Raw genomic sequence first — 24,720 nt, 5'->3', positions numbered from 1 at the left:
GGGACCAGAGTAAATTCAAGGAGATGTATTAAGAAGCTATTATAGGGGCCACTGGCTGGAAGAGCATGTGACTCTTGATCTCGGGGGTCATGAGTTCAAGCCCCATATTAGGTGTAGAGATTACTTTAAAAAATGATTGCTAGTGCCTATTGGTGATGATTAAAAATTGAATACAGATTTTTTTGTTTTTTTAGATTTTATTTATTTATTTGGCAGAGAGAGACACAGCGAGAGAAGGAACACAAGCAGGAGGAGTAGGAGAGGGAGAAGCAGGCCTCTTCCCACTGAGCAGGGAGCCCAGTGTGGGGCCCAATCCCAGGACCCTGGGATCATGACCTGAGCTGAAAGCAGACTCTTATAGCCTGAGCCACCCAGGTGCCCCCAGATTTTTTTTCTTTTTTTTAAAGAAACTATTATAGTAGTCCAGGCAAATTATGATGGTGATTTGGTTTGGCCTAGTATTGGAGGGGTATAGATGGATATAAGTAGTTTCAACGGATATTTGAAAACTGAATTGAATTTGATTATGGATTGGACATGGGAGATGCAATGTCAGGTGTCTAGGGTTCCTGGTTTCTGGCTTGTACTGTGGAATGGACACCACCGATAACTAGTAAGATGGAACTACTATACCTTGAAACTACATCTCTGGCAAGAAGACCCATTTTCAGATGGAAGATCATGATTTTGGTTTTTGGCATTTTGCATTTGAGGTGTGTTTGAGACTTCCAAGTGAAGATCTTAAGAAAACAATTAGATATACAAGTCTGGAGCTTAGAGCACTAGTTTGGATGAGAGATATACGTTTGAAAGTCATTGTCATAGTGATGGTAATGGAAGGTGTAGGAATGGATAAAATTACCTAGGGAGAGCATAGAGTCCGAAGAAATGAGGACCAAAGAACTCTGATGTATAAGGGATAAGCCTAAAAATGAAGTAAAATGAGTAGCCAGAGAGATAGAAGGAAAACTGGGAAGCTGTTGTCAGAAAAGCCAAAGGAATAGCGTTTTAAGGATGGTGGTAAACAGGTGAATGTCCCTAAGAGAGAAACAAGATTGGAATGAAAAATATTGATTCAGCAGTGTGAAGGTCATTGGTTATTCTGGTCAAGGTTAAGGTTATTCTGGTGAGACCTGTTTTAAAAGAGTCATGGACTTGTGGGATGAAGGAAAAAAACTAGAAGAAAATGAAGTGAAAAAGAGTGAGTGGGGGCATGTGGAGAATATAGTAAATATAGACAACTCTTTCTTGAAGCTTGGTTATAAAGAAGTATTGGAGCAGTAGCTGGGGGCAAATATGTGGGCAAGGTAGTTTATGTTTTTTAAGCTTTGGGAGAGATGAGCATGTTTGAATGCTAATGGGATGTATCTGGCTGAGACATACATCCATATATATATCTTATGTATGTTGGAGATATTAAAGAGAAGGAACAATTTAAATTGAAGGTTTCTGATCATCTGAGCAGGGTAGGAATTCAAAACACACAAGAGGTGTTTTATCTTCAATAGTAGAAAATATACTTCCTTTATTATAGTAGGAGGGTAGGCAGGGAGGATGTGGGGAAAATATGGATTCAGGAAAATGAAGGAATTCCCATTGGATGACTTAATTTTATTTTCAAAGAGGTAAGGTCATGTGCTAAGGTTGGAGGAGAGGGTAGGAAAGGATTGAAGATATTAGAAAAAGGCTTTTCACACCAGTCAAAATGGCTAAAATTAATAAGTCAGGAAACAACAGATATTGGTGAGGATGTGGAGAAAGGGGAACCCTCTTCCACTGTTGGTGGGAATGCAAGCTGGTACAGCCACTCTGGAAAACAGTATGGAGATTCCTTAAAAAATTCAAAATAGAGCTACCCTGGGGCGCCTGGGTGACCCAGTGGGTTAAGTCACTGCCTTTGGCTCTGGTCAGGGTCTCAGGGTCCTGGGATTGAGCCCCAAGTCGGGCTCTCTGCTCAGCAGGGAGCCTGCTTCCGCCTCTGTCTCTGCCTATCTCTCTGCCTACTTGTGATCTCTGTCAAATAAATAAATAAAATCTTAAAAAAAAAAAATAGAGTTACCCTATGACTCAGCAATCGCACTACTGGGTATTTACCATAAAGATACAAATGTAGTGATCCAAAGGGGCACGTGCACCCGAATGTTTATAGCAGCAATGCCCACAATAGCCAATCTATGGACAGAACCTAGATGTCCATCAACAGATGAATGGATAAAGAAGATGTGGTATACATATATATAATGGAATACTATGCAGCCATCAAAAGAAACAAAACCTTGCCATTTGCAACAACGTGGATGGAACTAGAGGGTATTATGCTGAGCGAAATAAGCCAATCAGAGAAAGACAATTATCATATGATCTCCTTGATATGAGGAATTTGAGAGCCAAAGTGGAGGATCGTGGGGGGTAGGGAAGGAAAAAATGGAACAAGATGGGATCGGGAGGGAGACAAACCATAAAAGACTCTTAATCTCAGGAAACAAACTGAGGGTTGCTGGGGGGTGGGGGGTATGGATAGGGTAGCTGGGTTATGGACATTGGGGAAGGTATGTGCTATATATATATATATATATGTATATATATATATATATATATAATGATTTTGTTTATTTATTTGAAAGAGACAGAGAAGAAATACAAGTAGGGGAGGAGGGAGAGGGAGAAGCAGACTCCCCACTGAGCAGGGAGCCTGATGCGGCGCTTGATATCAGGACTCTGAGATCATGACTTGAGCCGAAGGCAGACGCCTAAGGACTGAGCCACCCAGGCGCCCCTACATAATATGTTAATTTAAAAAAAGAAGTTGAACAGAGACATATAATAGTGTTTTTGAGTAGTAGGGTGGATTTATATAAAATGGAATGTTAGGATTCTATCATGGAGTAACCGAGCATGGGACTTGTTCCATCAGCACTTAACCTGCTCAGTGAGAGGCACAGGGGGGACTTGAGAATTAAATTCATTTAGGGTTGGGATTTTGTTAGAAAGTTATGATAGAAAAGCAGAGAGGCAAATTTATTTTGGGGTAGGGGAGCCAATCTAGATGACATAAAGAAGGGAAACAAGACCAAATCTGATGGATGAATTTGGGAAAAAATAATCAATTCTTTGCAAAGCAGAAAAATAAACAGAGTGGCAGTACTTAAAGACCTAAGCTAGAATGAAATGAGATTATGGGGAAATCGTTTAATTTCTCTGGCCTCTGTTTTCTCATTTATTTTTAAGCCAGGGTGATAGATGGTGGAAACTAATTTCTGCACATATCTCATTGTGTTTTGGTAGTAAGTATCAATAGACTGGGATGGGCCTAGGAACTCCTGAGGAGCACCCCACCCACTTCTAAGGAACGAAGTGGAGTTAGGGGGTAGGAGGTATTCGTCATTCTAACTTTCCCATGGATGTTAAGGTAAAGGAAGACAAAACCGTGTTCTAAAGGTGTAATTCTATTACAAGTAGTGTTCTTTCCCCTAGGCGTGTTTGACTTTGCTCATCCAGCAGTGACTAATCACTAATAATGGAATCAGCCATTTGCTTTGTCTAGCACTTTTGCGGGAAGAACAATGTACATTGTTGACGGAATCAGTACTGATTTATTGAGAGGAAACTTGAACTCCAGGGTATCCTGATAATAGCCAAAGCATGTGGGGTGAACTGTCAATATCTGGAAAAGGAGAAATTAGGTCTGATTAAAGATATGTGAGTGCATCACCACAACATCATTCAGAACACCATGGCAGCAGCTTGTGGTGGTGGGAAGAAGTGCTGTGGTTCACAAGAGCAGTTGTTACTGGTAGAACCTCCAGAGGGCCATAGAGTCCTCCAGCACCTGGATCCTCTTGTCTATTGCTATAAGGACTTCAAAGGCCTCAGAGAGGGGAATCGAAATGTTTTTTTGGTCACTGTGAAAAGCTTCTACTTCAGCATTTTGTGATTATATTCACAAGTGGGGTGGTTCAAGTATGTCCCCACCCTCCCCAGCCCCAGGTATCCGGTTGCAGGTTTTTGCCAAAGGAAGTGCTACATAGTTCAAATGTGGCCCTTTACAGGAATGAGCTTTTGACTCAGGCTATGTAGAAAACGAGGGGTTGGACTGTGTAAGTGCAAACATCTTTCATTTCATGGAAATCTGTGCTTGAAAGGTTATGAACTTTTAAAGTATTTTAATACACAATGCTAAATACTCCTCTAATTAGGTTACAGGTTCTGCTTAAATAAGAAAGTAGTTTATTTTGCTCTCACCTGAATGTCTTGAGTTGGCTAATCTAAGGCTGCAGGAAGAATATGCAGCTTTATTGCATCAGGTTAAGAGCACTGGGCTACCCCAAACTTGTTGTTCTACCACACCTAGGGTGATTCCCTCATCTACTTGATCAAAGGTGGCTCACTACCAAGATCATATTCTTTTTTAAAAATACATTTTTTAAAGATTTTATGTATTTATGGGGTGCCTGGGTGGCTCAGTGGGTTAAAGCCTCTGCCTTCAGCTCAAGTCATGATCCCAGGATCCTGGGATCGAGCCCCGCATTGGGTTCTCTGCTAGGCAGGGAGCCTGCTTCCCCCTCCCTCTCTCTCCGCCTGCCTCTCTGCCTACTTGTGATCTCTGTCTGTCAAATAAATAAATAAAATCTTAAAAAAAAAAAAAAGATTTTATGTATTTATTTGAGAGAGAGAGGGAATGAACCAGGGAGAGGGGCAGAGGTTGAAGCAGACTCCCCACTGAGTGCAGAGCCTGACACTGACACTGGGGCTCTGTCCCAGAATCCTGAGATCATGACCTGAGCCAAAGTCAGACACTTTACCAACTGAGCCACTCAGGCGCCCCTACCAAAACCATATTCTAAGCAGCAGGATAGAGAAAGGAAGAAAGGGGAAGAGGAGAAAACATTCATTCTTTTTAAAGGTAAGACCTAGAGAGGTGGTGGGGGGCAATGGGGTAACTGAATGATGGGCATTAAAGAAGGCACTTGATGGAATGAACACTGGGTGTTGTATGTAACTGATGACTCACTAAATTCTACCCCTGAAACTAATAATACAGTGTATGTTAACTAAATCGAATTAATTAATTAATTATTTTTAAAAGATTTTATTTATTTATTTGAAAGAGAAAGAAACAGAGATAACATGAGAGAACACAAGCAAATAGGAGAGGGAGAAGTGGGCTCCCAGGGAGCCCAATGCGGAGCTTGATCCCAAGACTCTGGGATCATGACCTGAGCCAAAAGCAGCCACTTAACTGACTGAGCCACCAAGCACCCTACTAAATTGAATTTAAATTAAAAAAAAAAAAAAAAAAAAAGATATGACCCAAAGATTGGAGATAACACTTCCATTTATATGTCTTGGGCCAGAACTTCAGCACATGTCACATGTAGCTGAGAAGAGGTTCAGAAATGTAGTCTCCATTTTGTGTGGCCATGTGTCCTGCTAAATCTTGGGGGCTCCATTGCTACTGAAGGAGATGAATATTATGAGACAGTTAGTAATGTTAGCTGCACCACCTCCAAAAATGATTATACCAATTTGTATTTCTACCAGTAGCCTGAGAGAAGGCTCACACTTTATTAATTTTGCTTGAATTATAATTTATTTAACTCTAAGTTTATAGAATTTATTTTTAAAAGATTAATTTTAGAGCAATTTTAAGTTCATAGGAAAATAAAAAGGAAGGTACAGAAATTTCCCATATGCCCTCTGCTCCCACACATGCATAGCCCTCCCATTTTCAATATTCCACATGACAGTGGTTCATTTGTTACAATTGATGAGCCTGTGTTGACCTGTCCTTATCACTCAAAGTCCATAGCTTACATTAAGGTTTTACTCTTTTTTTTTTTAAATTTATTTATTTATTTGACAGACAGAGATCACAAGTAGACATAGAGGCAGGCAGAGAGAGAGAGAGGGGGAAGCAGGCTCCTTGCCGAGCAGAGAGCCAGATGCAGGGCTCAATCCCAAGACCCTGAGATCACGACCCGAGCCGAAGGCAGAGGCTTTAACCCACTGAGCCACCCAGGTGCCCCAAGGTTTACTCTTGATGATTGTACATTCTGTGTATTTGAACAAATGTATAATGGCATGTATACACTATTATAGTATCATATAGAGTGGTTTTGCTGCCCTAAATATCCTTTGCTCTACCTATTCATCCCTCTTCATCACCCCAATCCCTGGCAACCATTGATCTGCTTATTGTCTTCATACTTTCGGCTTTTCCAGGATGTCATATAATTGGAATCACATAGGATGCAGCCTTTTCAGATTGGCTTCTTTCACTAAGTAATAGGCACTTAAGGTTCTTCCACATCTTTTTATGGCTTGATAACTCATTTCTTCTTAGCACTAAATAATATTCTATTGTCTGGATATACCATAGTTTATTTATCCATTCACCTACTTGAAAGACATCTTGGGTTGCTTCTAAATTTTAGTAGTTAAGATAAAACTGCTAGAAAGATCTATGCTCTGATATTTGTGTAGACCTAAGTTTTTGACTTCTTTGGGTAAATACCAATGAGTATGTTTGCTGGATGGTATAGTAAGAATGTGTTTAGCTTTTAAGAGATCACCCAACTGTCTTCCAAAGAGGGTGTACTACTTTGCATTACCACCAGCAATAAATGGTCTTTCCTGTTGCTGCACATCCTCTTTCTCATTTGTTGTCAGTGTTCCAGATTTGGGCCATTCTAATAGATGTGTAGTAATTTTATTTATTTATTTATTTTTTAACTGCTCCTTCAGTAGACTTTAGGGTAGGGAACACTATATCTTGCGTGTTTTCATATCTGTAGCCTTGAGTGCAAGGCTACTCAGGAAATGTCTGTGAAATAAAGATCTGGATGGATGCCTATGACTGTGTCAGCACCAATACAACAGTCAAAGGTCAGGCTGAAAAAATAGAAATTTTGAGGTTGCATTTTGATGAGAGGGCTCTAAAGTCACTTAGGAAATACTGTCTCACTGAAGCTCAAAAGCTGTTGTCAAAAACAGTGAGAAACTGGGTGGGTAGGCAGACCTATTAGGATTATGAAGTGGATTTTGAACCTTTAAACAGATATGATTATAAAAACCAGTTCTCTTAAAGAAAGGAATGCATTTTTTTTTAAAGATTTTATTTATTTATTTGACAGACAGAGATCACAAGTAGGCAGAGAGGCAGGCAGAGAGAGAGGAAAGGAAGCAGGCTCCCTGTGGAGCAGAGAACCCGATGTGGGGCTCGATCCCAGGACCCTGGGATCATGACCTGAGCTGAAGGCAGAGGCTTTAACCCACTGAGCCACCCAGGCACCGTGGAATGCATTTTTATGAAGGGCAGTAAGTCCACTGAAGAACAAGAAATCTCTGCCTACATACAAGTAAAAAATAACTCTTTTTTGGGTCACTTTAGATAAGTACTTTTCTAAAAAAGATTTATTTCTTTGGGGGGGGAGGGGCAAAGAGAGAGGGAGAGAGAATCTCAAGCAGCCTCCCTGCTGAGCACAGAGACTGACGCTGGGCTCAGTCTCACAACCGAGATCATGATCTGATCATGTCAGGTCATGAAACCTGATCATGAAACTAAGAATCAGATGCTCAGCTGGCTAAGACACCCAGGTGCCCCTATCATAAGCACTTTTAAAAAGTAAGTTTACAGGGTTACAAAACTGGTTTAATCTTCTGAGGGTTGCTGGAGGGGACCGGGGGTGGGAGGGATAGCGTGGCTGGATGATGGACATTGGGGAGGGTATGTGCTATGGTAAGTGCTGTGAAATGTGTTAGACTGATGAATCACAGACCTGTACCCCTGAAACAAATAATACATTATATGTTAATTAAAAAAAAAAAAAAACCTGGGGCACCTGGGTGGCTCGGTGGGTTAGGACTCTGCCTTTGGCTCGGGTCATGATCTCAGGGTCCTAGAATCAAGCCCCGCTTAGGGATCTCTGCTCTGCGGGGAGCCTGCTTCCCCCTCTCTCTCTGCCTGCCTCTCTGCCTACTTATGATCTCTCTGTCAAGTAAATAAATAAAATCTTTAAAAAAATATTTTAAAAAAATAAATAAAAACTGGTTTAATCTTCAAGTGATCAAGTGATTATTCTGAAGCCAAAGAACTAATGAAAGTACATTGAGAAGAGAGAATGCTCCAGTGTTTTAAAAATGAGGACAGCCAGTGATCCAAAAATATATTAATTTCTACTTAATGGAAAAGAGAAACATCAGTCAGAAAAAGGAAAAGAGGGAAAAAAACAGAATCAGAAGAGAAAAGAAAGTGGGAGCAGGTAGCAGAGGGGCATGAGGGAGAAGAAGCAAACAGCAAGAGCCTGAAATGATGGATTAGCTACGATCCCCGGTCTGAGTCTCAGATATTCTGTAAGGCAGAATACAAATCCTCTCGCCTAGAGAGATGCACTTACTGGAACTCTGGGAGTATGTCCAGTTGTATTGTTTGATTCCTCAGTTTCAAAGTTTTCAACATATGATAAAGACTGTATGTTTCTATTTTGCATTTTGAAATCAGGACAGGAACCAGAATCTCTGATATTTCTCAGTTCAGATCTTCAATTATCTTTCTAGACTCACAGCTGAATTTTTTACGTGCCTTATGAAAATAAAATAGTTTGTGATGACTTTTGGTGCAAAAGACAAATTTAGAAGGAAAAAAATGAAATCTCTTTTGCTCATAGAAAGTAAAGATGTTCTATAGTCTGGAGAAATGGTACTTTTGAAAAATATTATTTCATTAGAAATACAAGAAGTTGGAGATAGCTTTGCAAAATAATTTGAGCAGACGAAAACTATTTGTTAAAGTAATCACTGGTGAAACTAAATTTTGTTAGGTTCTAGTTGCCCTCGAAAAAATGTTTTTTCTTGGTATGATACCCTTTCATATTACAATTCTAAACTACTCTGGCCTGCATCCCTCAAATAAGAACACCTGCCATTCCTGAACAGGTATGGCAAAAATCCAAGGAGGCACACCTGGGTGGCACAGCAAGTTGTGCATCCCAAGTTGGGCTCCACACTTAGCATGTAGTCTGCTTAAGGGTTCTTTCTCCCTCAGGGCACCTGGGTGGCTCAGTTGGTTGAGTGTCTTACTCTTGGTTCCTTCTCAGGTTGTGATCTCAGGGTCCAGAGGTTGAGCCCAGCCTCAGGGTCCCCATTCAGCAGGAAGTCTGCTTCCCTTCTCCCTCTGCCCATCCCCCCGGCTTGTGCACACTTGCTCTCTCTCTGAAATAAAATAAATAAATCTTTTTTTTTTTAAGACTTTATTTATTTATTTGACAGAGATCACAAGTAGGCAGAGAGGCAGGCAGAGAGAGAGAGGAGGAAGCAGGCTCCCCGCTGAGCAGAGAGCCCGATGTGGGCCTCGATCCCAGGATCCTGGGATCATGACCTGAGCCGAAGGCAGAGGCTTTAACCCACTGAGCCACCCAGGTGCTCCTAAAATAAATAAATCTTAAAAAAAAAAAAAAAAAGGATTCTCTCTCCCTCTGCCCTACCTTCTGGATGTGCTATCTCTCTCTCAAATAAATAAGTAAATCTTAAAAAAAAAAAAAAAATCCAGGAAAAAGTAGGATCAAACCTTCATGTGAGATGTTCTCCATTTATGTTTTTAAGAGGGAAGAAATGTGTGATTGCCTCCTAGCAGGAGCGCCTATGATCTCCCTAAAGGGACCCATGTTCCTTTATAGCAAACTTTTAGCAGAGTTAACTGTACTCATTGTCTCCACTGGCTCATCCATTCTTTTCTGAACCCACTTTCATCTGAGTTTTGCTCCAGATGTTCCACTTGTTCCTTTATCAATGTCACCAACTATTTCCTATTTGCCAAATCCGTTAGATTTTTTGCAGGTCTCATCTTGCCCAATGAGCAGCTTTTGACATTATCTATCACTCTTTGAAATATTTTCTTTACTTGGTTTCTGGGGCATTACAAGCTCTAGATTTTCCTCTCATCTCCCTGGGCTCTCCTTAGTCTCCCTTGTGGGTACATCCTCATTTCTTTGACCTCAATATGTTGGAGGGTCCCAGATCTCAGTTCTTGGTCCTCTTTTCTTTATTTCATTTCTTTTATACCCTGGGGGACTTCAGTTGTTCCCGTGCCTTTAAATACTGTCTATATATGGGTGACTGTCAAATATTTATCTATAGCTCTGCTCTTTCCCCTAACAGAGTCAAATATCCAACTATTCATCCTCCTCCCTTGGATGTTTAGTTAGGCAGCTTCAATTGAAACATACAAAGCTGATCCCTTGTCCATCATCCCCGGGCTACATAAATAATTACCCAGTTGCCCACGACAAAAATAGAGGCATCATCCTCTGATGGTCTGTACTTAATCCATCAGTAGATCCTATCAGCATCTCCACTGCTATCAGCTTGATCCCCATCACCATCAGCTTTAGCCTGTATTATTGCTTCTACCCTTTCCTTCCACACATGGTGTCGCTATACTCACAACTGCCCAGTTGTCTCCCATTTTACTAAAATAAATGAGAAACTCATTACCATGGTCTACAGCCTGCCTATCTTTATGAGATGGTATAAACTTTTCCCTTTCCTATCCTACTGGTCTTGCTACTTCTAGAACTACTAAGCTGATTCCCACCTCAGGGCTTTTGAATGGACTGTTCCTTCTATCTGGGAGACTCTTCTCCATGAATCCTTTACCTGATTCATTTCCTCACTTCGTTGAGGTCCTTTATGCCACTTTTTCAGAGAGACATTCCCTGACCACCCTATCTAAAAGGAGCCCTCATTACTCTCTTTCATATTATCTTGCCTTATCTTTCTTTATAAAAATCAAAATTAGAAATTATAATTATCTGATATGTTTATTGCCTCTGTCCCATACTAGAAAATTCCAGGAGGGCAGGTTTTTTTGTCTTGTACACTGCTATATCCCTCATGCCTGGAAGAGGGCCTGGCATCTAGTAGGCTTTCAAATCTAATTATTAAATAATGAATATGTGATAGAAATATTCATATGTTTTTCTTAGCATTCCTTACTATAATTGATGGTATTATATATGATATAATACCATATTTTCATGTATTTGCAGTTTATACCTCATGGACATGAAGAAATATACTGGTAGAATAACCTCGAAGTCATATAAACCCTACTGTGGTGGGACTCCTGGGTGGCTCAGTCTGTTAAGCATTTGTCTTCGGCTCAGGTCATGATCCCAGAGTCCTGGGATCTGGTGCATCTGGCTCCTTGCTCAGTAGGGAGTCTGCTTCTCTCTCTCCCTCTGCCTGCCTCTCCCCCTGCTTGTGCTCTGTGTCAAATAAATAAGTAAAATCTTAAAAAAAACAAAACAAAACAAAACAAAAACCTGGTATGGTACATTTTGTATTCTGTTTTCACTTAATTGGAGGGGGTGGGGCACACTGTATTATTTACTTTTGAAGTTGTTATGCGAAGTTACGCGAAGTGAATGTTTTGAGTACACAGTGTTTGCTTGCTGACAAGTATTTGGGAGCATCTGGTAGTGGGGAGAAGGGTGTTGAACAAAAGAGATTGTTTTGCCAGCTCCAGAGAAGTGGTGCCTTTCAAGATGCTGCATTGCTTTACAGCTGTGACTTCACTTGAATAGAGAGTAAGGTATATTTCATAATAACAATTTGACCTGTTCTAGGAAGTGGATGAAGTGGGGGCTTTTCTTAAAGGGTTGTAAAAGCCTCTTGGTGTTTTTGTGGGGTGGGGTTATAAACTAATAAAGCTCTGATCGTCTCAGATTAGGGACTGATTCTGAAATGTGCAAACTGCTTCATGAATTAACACTGTAAAACTGGCAGTGGCTATTGTAGCTCAAAACTGAATTCACTGGCTTTGTGCATGCTTTTGGAAACTTGTTCGCTGGATGAACTCAGGGTGTCGTACAGGAAATCATCTACAGAAAGAATTTTTTTTTGTATACAGTGTTAGAATGTAATGTTGTTAAGGGCACAAATATGATCATATTATAGATAACCAGTTGTTAAAGTGGTATGTGTTGAAAAGAGATCCTACCTGTATCTCATTGCTCTACAATAATTTTTATCATTCAGCATGTGCCTAACGTTTTTGTGTATTTTTGTGGGAGGTGACTTACACTTGACTAGTGGCAAGTATGAGGAATCTGCCTGATTCAAAGTTTTGTGTGTGTGTGTATGTTTGAAAGTACACAGTCATCTTCAGCATTCTTTATGAATTACTCCACTGAAACTTAAATTGAATTTGACTCTCCACTAGTTCCTATGCTGATTGATCCACGTATTGATCTCAGCATGTTGTCAGGTCTCAGGATCTGGCATGTTCTAGAGATGCTGATTATAATGCCGAGTCATGGCCATAGGCCAGAAGCTGTGACTAGACATTTGCGCATGTTGGGTGGTCAGTTATTTGGGAAGCTAGTACTTTTGAGTGACATCCTGAAACCATGCATGGATACACAGCAGATTAACTAATGAAACAGAATGATATCCCAGGGATAACTTGTTTGAGAGGAAATTTAGCTTCACTAAAGTGAGATTAGTTGAAAGGCAGCATTATATGTTAAAAGGAACAGTCTTTAAGAATCAGATATACAGGGCACCTGGGTGGCTCAGTGGGTTAAAGCCTCTGCCTTCGGCTCAGGTCATGGTCTCAGGGTCCTGGGATCGAGCCCCGCATCGGGCTTTCTGCTCAGCAGGGAGCCTGCTTCCTCGTCTTTCTCTGCCTGCCTCTTGGCCTACTTGTGATCTCTCTCTGCCAAATAAATAAATAAAATCTTAAAAAAAAAAAAAAGAATCAGATATACACATCTTCTCTTGCTTAAATTATGTGACCTTGAGTACTTTAACTTTTCTGAGCCTCAAATGACTCATTTGTAGTATTGGGATAATAATACAGTAACTATCAATGTTTGTGAGACCTAAGTGAGCTAATCCCTACTGATGTGGTTTTAGAATTTAGGTGAGGTTCAGTGGAGTTAAGTCTGGAGCCAATGACCAAGGAAGAATTCTTGGGAGGTCTTTGGTGCAAAAAGGTGTTTTATTAAAGCACGGGGACAGGATCCCTGGGCAGAAAGAGCTGCTGCAGGGTCTTAAGGAGTGGCGGATTTGATACTCTGGAGTTGGGAGAAGTAAGGAAAAAGAGGTTACAAAAGGATATTCATATGTTAAAGAAGAACCTCAGGATTCTGGACGCCTGGCTATTATCAAGCTAAGGTTGTTTTTACCTCTGGCAAGGTATTAACATTAAGGTCGTTGGGAGATTCCTGGAAGAATGTCACACCTGTCCCACCCTGGCGTTGGGGGGAGGAGGAGGCTGCAGGGTGTCAGTTTACGCTTTTCTCTTCAGCTAGCCGCCTGTTCCCTCATCACATATCAAGCATCTGGCACAGAGCTTGACACCTGGTGTTTAAAAAACTATAGTTCCTGTTATTATTTTCTAAATCCCCTGATAAAGTTGGTACTAGAGCCCAGATCTCCTAGTCGGTGTGCCTTCTCACTTAAGACCACATAAATTGTTTTGTCCGCAGATGAGATTTAAGCCTTTGCCGTCACCCCACTTTTCTATTTTTCTCTCCTCAAGCTGTACTTCCCATTTTCCCATTTTCTTTTTCTCCAAGCCCTATTCTTACTGCTTTGGCTGATTTTTTTTAGATACCTTAAATAATGTGAATGGAAAGTCTCAAATTTTGTAAGAGTGGTTTCTCAGTCTAATGGCAACGTAAATGACATGGCCATACTTTGTGTTTTTTTTAGAGATCACTTTAGTGACATTACAAAACTCCATTCATTATTATTTGTCTCTGCAACTCGCTCACTGCCTTTATAAATGAAACAAGAAGCTGTGGTCATTTCAGATACTTTGGAATAGTCTTTTTGTATTTCTTTGTCAAGGCAGAAATGGAACTTTTCCACAAAGCCATATTATGTAAGTGACTGCATTCTTAGGCTTGCAACATTTCTGTCCCTTACTTCTTTTACCTTGCCTTTCCATAAAGATTGTATCAACTGGGGGCGCCTGGGTGGCTCAGTGGGTTAAAGCCTCTGCCTTCAGCTCAGGTCATGGTCCCAGGGTCCTGGGATCGAGCCCCGCATCGGGCTCTCTGCTCAGCAGGGAGCCTGCTTCCTCCTCTCTCTCTGCTTGCCTCTCTGCCTACTTGTGATCTCTGTCTGTCAAATAAATAAATAAAATCTTAAAAAAAAAGAGAGAGAGATTGTATCAGCTGTGGGATCTTGCGCCAGTCATATCTCTTCTCTAAGCTGCAGTGTTACTGACTGTAAATATGTAATTCCAACCTTATACACCTTCAGATTTGTTAGAATAATTTAAGAAGTTCTTTGTAAATTGTAAAAGATAAGCAGAATGTGTGAAGTTTTTGTTACTAAGATAAGTATCAATAAAGGCAACTGATGATCAATAAGGGTAGTGGAAGTTGGAGGCTGATAACTGTCTACTTATCAACTGTGGACGGATCAATTTTCCTGAATTAGTAGGAGCAAATGTGTAGGGTTACAGCAAGTTATTTTCAAAATTGTGATTAGTAGCAAGGTGCTCAGAAGCAAACTCCTCCTAAGCATACAGAGCAATTTAAGTCTTATAGTCCTTTCACATACATTGTTTCCTTTAGTCTTCAGCACGAATCTGCCAGGCTGGTGTCATTACCTCTATTGTATAAATGGGAATCGAATTATAATTTGCTTCCAGGAACAGTAGTGGTTGAGGCAGTGCTGAAATCCCAGTTGATACTTAGACCATTGTGCCTTTTGTTTTAACAAGTTCCTCAGCTATATATCTATTTGTTTATCCAAAGATTAATTAGTCCTGTCAGCTTTTACATTCCCTGCTGTAATTCTAAATTTGTTTTAGATGCTTTTAGCCCCACCCATAACCTCCTTGTCTTGTGAATTGCCGAATCCATATCCTGGCCTGCTGGCTATTTCAGGAACACTATCTTTTTTTTTTTTCCCCAGTGTTCATCAGACAGGAAGGGAAGTGTTAGAGATTCTAATTAATGTCTCCAAAGTGAAGAAGAGAAAAAAAGAAGGACCTATGATAATTGCCTATGATAATTCATTTCTTGAGAAACGATATTATTGGTAAGTACCTGGAGTTTCTCCAGTCATGCAAGGATTATCTTCGCCCAACTCCCAGAACAAGCGAATGATGTAGCATGGCTTTGAAGAGGTGGGGAAGTGAGGCTGAAAACAGGAAATAGTTTAGGCTTGCCATTCCAAAGGAGATTCTCAGCGGGAAACTGTTTAAGCAATAGTGTTGTGTGAAACTGAGTGGGTAGAAACAGGAAGCTGCCCTCCACATTAATCTTAACAGTGGAAAATGCCTAGCCTAGTGGTTGTCATCAAGGACTCTGGTACTAAACTGTCTGGATTCAAATCCAAGCTTCATCATTTATGGTCCGCGTGACTTACAGGAAGTTGTTTAATTTCTCTGTGACTCAGCTTCTGGTCTTTAAAATGGGAATGAAAATAGTATGTGCATCCAGGGCTGACTATGAGTATTATATGATATCATGTACATATGGTGCTTAGCACAGAGTAGTGCCTGGAATGCTGTGAATGCTGAATAAATAGTAGGAGGATTGCTATTGTTATGGATATTATGACTTGTTACTTATACATTATACCCCGACAAGATTTACCTGGAAATGCATCTGGCAAAAAAAAAAAAAAAAGCTCAGTGAAAACTTTTTCAATTATTATTCTGCCAAAAAGTTCATGATGGTAAAACTGTGTGCTGCGTTGATGGTTTGGGTGGTGAAAGTAGGCTGGACAAGGTTAGGGGAGGCTTCTGGTAAAATGGGCTCAGCACAGACTCCTTATAGCAAGAAAATTTATTCTTTAGTCAGTGGAAAGGGATCATGAGATCGGGTTTTCAGTCCTACCTCCGGCACACAACAGTAAGTTGTGTGAGTCTGGACAGTTCATCTACCTCTCTTGGTATGTCCTCATTTTTAAAAATAAGGAGTTAAGACCAGATGCGGTTTGTTGTTAACTGTGGTGGTTAACTGTGGGCTGGGGTGGAGAGTTTACCAGAAACTGTTTTAAATTTTCTATGTCTGTGTTTTCATCCCCTGTTTTCCCTTTGCCTTCAGGTTCCTTCCCCTCTTGTGAAAAATCCTGTCCTTCCTGGTAACCACATAGTACGTAAAGCACCTCATTGCTCAAGTGGCAATCTTGCAACCCAGAAGCCAAGGAAAGAGTCGTCTTCACATTCATTTGTATGAGAAGGTCTAGGTGGGGCCCTAAGTGCATTGTAATTCAGGGGACTCCTTTCATAGGTTTATAGAAAAGTGACTCAGGAAGTGACTATTCCATTTCCTACCTTTGCTTAAACGTGTTGGGCCGATGTAGGAAAAATATGATTTGGTAGCCGAAATCAAATTTCAGTAGCCTATAAAAGGAGCAGAAACAAGGGATTTTTAACTCTCACCATTTGTGCTGCACATGACTCAGGCCTATGAAAATATATAAGGACAGATTGATAAGGAAGAGAGAACTTCAAGATCTTTCTGGGAGCCGTTTAAGGGAGTTCTGACTGGATTCGTCCTTATTAGGAATAGGAAAGGATTTCTCTTTGTCAGACCTATGTGCTGCCTTAGATGAGAATGTAACCCGAGTGTTCATCTCAATCCATGAGAGCAGCTCTGTGGAAGATCTGTTGACAGGCCTACCTACTACTTACAGATGCTTTCGAGGACAGCAATGGGTGTGCGTGTGGGCAGGGAGGAATTGAGGGAGATTTATTCGATCTTAGTGTAAGGGCCTATTTAGCCAGAGCAGCTCCATCCGGTTAAACAGTGATTTTGTTGTTTATGCAGTAAAACTTAAAACTGACCCTGCCCCCCACCCCCTCAGGGAACTTACTTAAAAACAAGTCCCGGAAACCAGTCCCAGGTAACAAAGCCCAAATACAAGGGTGGGTCAGGCCAGGTGGAGGTATCCAATCAGTGGGGGCGCATACTGCCTCCTTAGCTACCAAGGAGGATGGGCCCCGCCCTCTGGGCACCTTTTGGGCGCTAATTCTGACCAAGACGATAGGCTAGGTCAAATATCTACTAGGGTAAATTGTAATTCAGTTGGCCACCCGCTTGTGACCTAGCATGACTGTGCAGCTTTCTCTGTGTGTTACAATCTCATTGGCCACCTGTGCGTGGCCAGGCCCAACCACATGGCCTTTGCCCTTAAAAGCTAGTCTGTAAGGCAGAGAGAGGTCGCCTCTTTGCAAGAGAAGGCCCTGGCCGGTCAGTTTGATTCTTGATGCCTGGCGCGAAATAAAGCTTTGCTTGACCTTTGCTTTGTATCGGTCTCGCTCCTTTGACCATGGACCCAACATTAGTAAGAGAAATGCTATTCTCTTATGATTTTATGAGACATAGAAAAAAAAAGAGCATGATGTGGACTCAGCCTGGCTAACTAATTGAAGGAAGACTTAAATGCTGGAGTCCCAGAGGAAGGTTTCATAACCCTCAAAAGTGTGGGATCCAGCATAATAGGGTGGAAGTACACTGGGTTAGGGATCATGTTTCTGTCTTATTTCCAGCTCTGTTACTAACTTGCTGTGTAATCTTGGGCAAGTCTGAGTTTTACTTCCCAACATATAAATGAGGCTGGGCTAACATGGCCTCTAAAATACATGCTGGCTTTAATAGCTTGATCTCAAGGTTCTGTGTTACAATAATTGAAACCTAGAACATTAGAATTAGAATGAAACCTAGCAACATTACAATGTTACAGATGGTCCAGGTAGGTTGAAGAGGGTGGTACAGGGAGAGAGGGTCTCCCCTGCTTAATGAATTTATGTAAGAGAAAAGAAAGGTAATCACTGAATATTGGTATAGTGACCTTTACTCCTTAACTTCCTGTGAAATTGTTGGTTCCAGGAGTATAGACTCAAGGAGAAGTATAGAATTGGGAGTAGTGATTTTTCTTTGAAAGAAGAGTGGTTTGTGATTAAGTTGTTATGTGGAGACATGAATCCTTTAAATTTCGATCATACAACCAATATTCTTCAAGAATGTAAAGACTATTAAGTTGTATTCTATGACAGTGAAGTGTTTTAAGAAACAGGTGAAAAGTAAGATTTGCTTTTTAGAGAGGTCATTCTGGCTGTATGTGGTATGGAGGATGGTTTGGAGACAGGAAAGACTGGATAATGAAATCCTAAGGATGAGTTCCTCATCTTGGAAGGGGTAGTGATAATGGGAGAGGTTGTATAGGAGAGGGAGAAGTTGAACTCCCACGTTTCTGGTTTGGGCAACTGGGAAGATGAGAATGCTATTTACTGATACAGCAAACAGAAACAGATAAAGAGTAGAGGATGATGGTTTAATACTTATGCAGCAAAAAAAGTCTGAGGCTTTGGTGTAGGTTCTGTGCTTTCTTGGTAATCAGATAACTTTCAAATGCTTTTTAATCTCAGAAAAGAGTATATGTATCAGTGTATTTATCTTGTTGCTAGGGGAGAGGGTTGCTATGGAGATTAATGATGTCATAACTCCCACTGTGATCCAGTAAGGACACTGGTGGGCCTGACTCAGTCGTCAGGCTGAAGGCTATTTGAAGTTATCCTGTCCTGGCCAGAGCATGTGATGTATGAAAAATCTATGTTGGGGGGCCAATATGAAGGGATACAAGCAGTTTTATGTTTATATATTTGTTTTGTTTGTTGTTGTTTTTTTTTAACTGTTAGGGAAAAATGAGCCTAGAATCCTCCCTTTCTAGGTTATTGGTTCCAAACCTGATTTTTTTTGTTTCCATGGTTCAAAAGGGCACAGTTTTCCTAATTCCTGGTTGAAGGCACACAGAGTTATCAAATGTGTTTTTAATCACATTTAGTCTTAGTTATTTGAAGTAAGATAAAGTTAAAATGTATTTTTCCTTCTTAGAGTGGAAATTTCAAGATATTTAATCTTGGAGAAATGGCTTTCGTTCATTTGGATGTGAGACACTTCTGTATCCTGCTTATTTGCACAGCATTTGTCTCTGTGCCTTCAAATGCTGAGATAAAAGGTAAACCAACAATGGAGTAGTTTTAAAATTTAGGATATTAACTGTCTTTTCAACCTAACCTGTGGAAGTGCATAACAAGTAGATAGATTATTACTGGAAATATTTTAGGAAGTCCATACACAAAAGATATGTTCTTACTAGCCAGCCTCACGTTTAAGGTAACTAATGGTAACAAACATTTTGCAGGATAAAAGTCAAACTAAAAGACACTTTCCAGACCTTTTCATATAGTCTTCTAAGAAATAGGTTAATTATCTGAAATCTCATTGCCTAATACTCAACTAACTCAAAACTTATTTGTGGTCCTTAATCTTTGAGATAATTAGATAAATATGGAAAAATATATAGAGATTTAAAGGGACTTGGGGGAAATTGGAGGGGGAAACGAACCATGAAAGACTGTGGACTCTGAGGAACTACCTGAGGGTTTTGGAGGGGTGAGGGGTGGGAGGTTGGGTGAGCCTGGTGGTGGGTATTGTGGAGGGTACGTATTGTGTGGAGGGCACGTATTGCATGGAACACTGGGTGTGGTGCATAAACAATGAATTCTGGAACACTGAAAAGAAATTAAAAAAAATAAATAAAAATTTTTTAAAAAAGTAAAATTTAAACATAATTACAGAATTATTAAATCATGTCTACTGAATTTTCCTTATTCAAAAGGTAATTAGAACAATTCATTTCACAAAGATTTGTAACTGTAAGAATTGAAACAATAGGATTGTCATTTTATCCTCAATAGAGGATAGAGACATTCTTTATTGGTACCTGGTGGGGGTCCCAAGTCAAATCATAATTTGTACCGCAAATTACAAATCTTTTTGTAGATTCTTTTCTTCACCTCAATATGTATCATGAGAGGCATTAAAATGAACAAATGGGCAAAAATGAAAGGAAATTATGAGCAGAAAGCCAACATGAGGGCAGTACTATAGTACTATTAGATTTGCTAGTGAGAAAATTTATAGAATTACTTGTTTGTTTGCTTTTTAAACCACCAGTTGGGGCAGCCATTGCCGTCCACTGCTCCTCCCGACAAATAAAATGGGCTTTTTACTCTCCTCAGCTGCCTGACACTTTTTCTTAAGTTCTTCTGAAGAGTGGCCCTGGTTTTCCCTGGGATAGTACTGAACTTTAGTTGGAGAATTCAGTTAACCAGAATGGAATGACAAGATCTGCTTGTTCTAATCCTTAAGGCATTAAGTCATAGTAGTCATATTTTACATTTTCTATCCCTTTTGTGTTATATGCATATAGTAAACACTGAATTAATACTGATTGGTTCTTGGTATTAGAGAGATTTATGTAATAAAGTGTTCCCATCTTAGGCCAAATTCTGGTTATATAACCACAGAGATAACTCCATGTTCAATTGCCTGTTTCTATGAAAACTTAGTAGCTAGGTAGGCAAAGTCATATTTGCATATAGCAGTAATCTAGACTTTTTAACAGCTTTATTGATATGATTTCCATAACATAAAACACAGACTTTTAAAGTGTACTGTTGAGTGGTCCGTAGTATCTTCACAATATACTTGTTGAACAGCCCCAACTACTCAATTCCAGAATATTTATATCCCCTTCCCCAAAGAAATCAAATATTTATACAGTAGTCATGTGTTATTTTTCCTTTCCTCCAGCTCCTGGCTACCACTAATTGACTTTTGTCTCTGTGGATTTGCCTATTATGAATATTTCATATAAATCGGTCTTATGTGATCTTTTGTGATTGACTTCTTTCAAATTAGCTTAATGTTTTCAGGGCCTTTGGATGTTGTAGCGTGGATCAGTACTTCATTCTTATGGCTGAATAATATTCCATTGTTTGGTGTACTACAGTTTATTTATCCATTCACCACCTGGTGGACATATGGAAGTAATCTAGATTTGGCAAATTTTGTTGTAAGATACAGGAAAAAAAGTAAAAATATTTTATTGATTTTATTTCAGTTAATCCTCCTGAGGATTTTGAGATAGTGGACTCTGGATATTTAGGTTATCTGTCTTTGCAATGGCAACCTCCACTGTTTCTGGATAATTTTAACGACTGCCCAATAGAATATGAATTAAAATACCGAAACATCGGTAGCAAATATTGGAAGGTAAGTAAAGCAAGCACTTGCAAACTTGGTGTGATTATTAGGACCTTTCTTGTAATTTTTGATGTCAGTGTCCACTCTGAATCCTGTATCTCAATAGCTATTATTATTATTATTATTTAAAGATTTATTTATTTGACGGAGAGAGAGAACACAAGTAGGCAGAGCGGCAGCAGAGGCAGAGGGAGAAGCAGGCTCCCCCTTTGAAGAGAGACCCCGGTGTGGGGCTCCACCCCAAGACCCTGGGATCATGACCTGAGCCGAAGGCAGACACTTAACCGACTGAGCCACCCAGGCACCCCCTCAATAGTTAATGTTAAGAATAAACAAGCTGCCATGCCTGCTGCTATCGCCTGTGTATCCTGCCACATCTATTTTTACCCCACCCAGTATTAAGACTACCATTAGAAGTATAGGAAAAAAAAATTTGATTCCATGGAATATAGACTTGAAGAATACTTATACATTTTACTGTATTTTATGATTACGTACATACCTGTATAAGGGTCTTATATAGGCTATTGGACCATAAGCTTTTTCTTTGTAGGAATTAAGCCTTATTTATCTTTGCACTTGCCCCCCAGAACACAGCATAATTCTTTGCATATATTATAGTAAGTGTTCAGTGAAAGTTTATTGACTTACTAAGGACATAGTCAAGCATGTTCAAAGATTTCTGTTGTAGGAGGCATACTGTTAGCTTCCTCAATTCATAGGTAGTTTCAAGAGACAATTCAAGTACAACATTTCTTGAGCAACATTTTGTGCCAGGCATTTGGCTAGGTATCAAGAATACAAGGATAAATGACATGATTGTAGTCCTCTGGGAGCTCATAATTTGTCTGCCTTTCTCCAGTTGCCTCCAAGGTTTTACTGTATATGGTTCCTGAAGAGTCCAAATGATACTTGAAATGTGATTAGATCATTTGTCATGTAATAGGCATACGGTATCTGAAAATTATCTCTGGATTTCAAGTTCGTTATAGCTCAAGATCTTGCCATAGAGACTTTCTTTTCCAGAGTTTTTTGGGGTTATTTGTGGTTTTGTTTTGTTTGTTGTCATCGTTAGTTTTTAAGTAGGTTCTACACCCAGCATGGGGCTTGAACTCAAGGACCCCAAGATCAAGAGTCCCATGCTCTACCTAGTAGACCAGCCAGGCACCCCTGGATTTATTTTGTATAAGATGTTAAGATTCTCAAATGATACAGTATGCAGAAATGAGCCTGCCAAGAATATATCTAGGACATTGTATCTAATAATCATTAGGAATTTCTTAGATATTGGGAACACTCTAGGGTGACTTCTTAGCCCTAATAATGTGGCTCATGATGCTGTCACTGTAAGTTTGACTTTGTCTCATCTTCTTATCAAACAGACCGTCATTACCAAGAATCTACATTACAAAGATGGGTTTGATCTTAACAAAGGTGTTGAAGCAAAGATACACACACTGGTGCCGGCACAATGCACAAATGGATTGGAAGTTCGAAGTTCATGGTCAGAAGCTACTTATTGGACATCACCAAGAGGTTAAAATAAAGTTCTCTTTTCATATTTAATACTGTCAGAACAACCCATACAGGGCACAAGGCCCTTAACCCTTATTTACCAGATTGTATATATAAATGAAAGTGTGGCAGCAGATAGAATTCTTCTTAGGAGTGGGTGACTGGCCTTTTTGAATCCTTTAAATCAGTAAACAAATTTGGCAAAACCTGCATCTTACTAGGTTAATATAGTTCCCAGTTTTGTTTTGTTTGAAGATTTTATTTATTTATTTGACAGACAGAGATCACAAGTAGGCAGAGAGGCAGGCAGAGAAAGAGGAAGGGAAGCAGTCTCCCCGTTGAGCAGAGAGCCCGATACAGGGCTCGATCCCAGGACCCTGGGATCATGACCTGAGCCGAAAGCAGAGGCTTTATCCCACTGAGCCACCCAGGTGCCCCTATAGTTCCCAGTTTTGAGGTCATATTAGTAAATACGTACGTGAGTATTTGCTCAACTGCTCAGAGCATCCTAGAATAATTTTTATTTTTAATTTTTTTTATTTTTAAAGATTTTTTATTTATTTGTTTGACAGAGAGAGAGAGCAGGAGAGCACAGGCAAGGGGAGCAGCAGACAGAGGGAGAGGGAGAAGCAGGCCCCCGCTGAGCAGGAAGCCTGATGCAGGATTCAATTCCAGGACCCTGGGCCCATGACCTGAGCTGGAGACCGTTGCCCAACCAACTGAGCCACCCAGGCACCCTGCATCCTAGAATTAATTTAGTACCTTTGCATATGCTTACACTAGTACCATTAAATGAGCCCTGAAAAGTTTTTTGATTTTTACATGCCACATTACAGTGAAGTGACTTCTAATAATTTCCTTTTGAGATATTCCTGATTATATATAGATTGCTAAATGAAATGGAGAGATCAAAAGAAATGAATTAAATTGCATAGTGATTTCCCAAATTATTCATAACCATGCCTTTCAAGCATTGATAGTTCATTCATTCTTTAGGAAACGAGGATACCAAAGTTCGGGAAATGGACTGTGTATATTACAACTGGCAACATTTACTCTGTACTTGGAAACCTGGCATGAGTGCCCATTTGGTTACCAATTACCAGTTGTTTTACTGGTAAGTATTTTTATAATAAGAATTCCATATTAAGAAAGTATCTACAAGAATTATAGTATGAGTAACTGTATTTTTACTAAATTAAATTTATTATTTTTCAGAGTTGCATTTATGATGAAGGTTGCTTACAGTTATTTGGGGTTTTCAAGGGGAATAAGTAGGTTTAGGCTGTAGCTACTGGAAGTCACTCTATGGGTGATATAAGGAATGCAACACTGTTCCTGTACTGGATTAAATTTTGTATCTTTTAGATATATAGGATTATAACCTAAAAAGTTTTGGCATATTTTATACTCTCTCCTTTTAAAAAACAGGTACCTATTAACGGTGAATCCTTTTACTTTCTTCCCTTTTTTAACTATCACTGAGGCTTTAAACTTAGAGCCATCTGAATCTTCTATCTCCTTCATTCCTTCCTTGTTTCATGATAACTTTGTTCACTGCATTCTGACACTGCTTTCCAAGGTTGCACATCTGTTCTTCACTTCCCATCTCTACTGTAAGAACTCTACTGTAGGCTCACCTCTGTTCCACAACTGGATGACTCCCATAGTTTCCCAAATGATGGTCTCTGCTTCCAGTCTCTTCCCTTCCTATTCATTCTGCACAGTGTAGCCAGATTTATCTTCCCATATTGCTATTTTCATATATCAAAAACTTCCGGTGGCTATTCATTGCTCCAGGATAAAAATCTAGTCTGGCATTCAGATGTCTGCCTCAGTTTATCACTGCTCTTCCAACATTACCTTCTACTATCACCGGTGTGAGTGTTCCACTCCATTTAGACCCATCTCTACATTTTTTTTTCTCACCTATGTTATGATCTTTTAGGCCTTTGTGTGCATTACTATCTGGAATGCCATCTGGTATTCAGTTTCATTAACTCTTTACTGATCACATCAACTTCTGTTCAGTTTTTCTCCGAACTATTACTTATTTTAGCTCTTAATTCCTTGTCCGGATGACATTTAAATTTTTGTCATGTATGTGTGCTTTGTCTGGTCCCTT

At 39.9% G+C, this 24,720-nt stretch overlaps 1 protein-coding gene across 4 annotated transcripts in view; it reads left to right on the top strand.

The window, feature by feature from the left end:
* Positions 1-24,720, top strand: part of IL13RA2 (interleukin 13 receptor subunit alpha 2) — a 77,497-nt gene that overhangs the window by 39,075 nt on the left and 13,702 nt on the right. Inside the window, exons 3-8 of one of the 4 annotated variants that reach the window (XM_080795898.1) lie at positions 14,932-15,057; positions 16,071-16,212; positions 18,864-18,987; positions 20,938-21,089; positions 22,463-22,616; positions 23,592-23,712. In XM_080795898.1, the coding sequence (XP_080652024.1) occupies positions 18,897-18,987; positions 20,938-21,089; positions 22,463-22,616; positions 23,592-23,712 (518 nt within the window). In that variant the 5' untranslated portion in view covers positions 14,932-15,057; positions 16,071-16,212; positions 18,864-18,896. Of the gene's footprint in view, positions 1-14,931; positions 15,058-16,070; positions 16,213-18,863; positions 18,988-20,937; positions 21,090-22,462; positions 22,617-23,591; positions 23,713-24,720 lie in introns of those variants that run through there. The other 3 variants (XM_080795897.1, XM_080795896.1, XM_080795899.1) reach the window with 3 other exon arrangements.

Source organism: Martes martes (assembly GCF_963455335.1).
Source record: "Martes martes genome assembly, chromosome: X".
Lineage (NCBI taxonomy): Eukaryota > Metazoa > Chordata > Mammalia > Carnivora > Mustelidae > Martes > Martes martes.
Note: the sequence above shows the minus strand (reverse complement) of the source record. Positions and strands in the feature narration are given on the sequence as shown.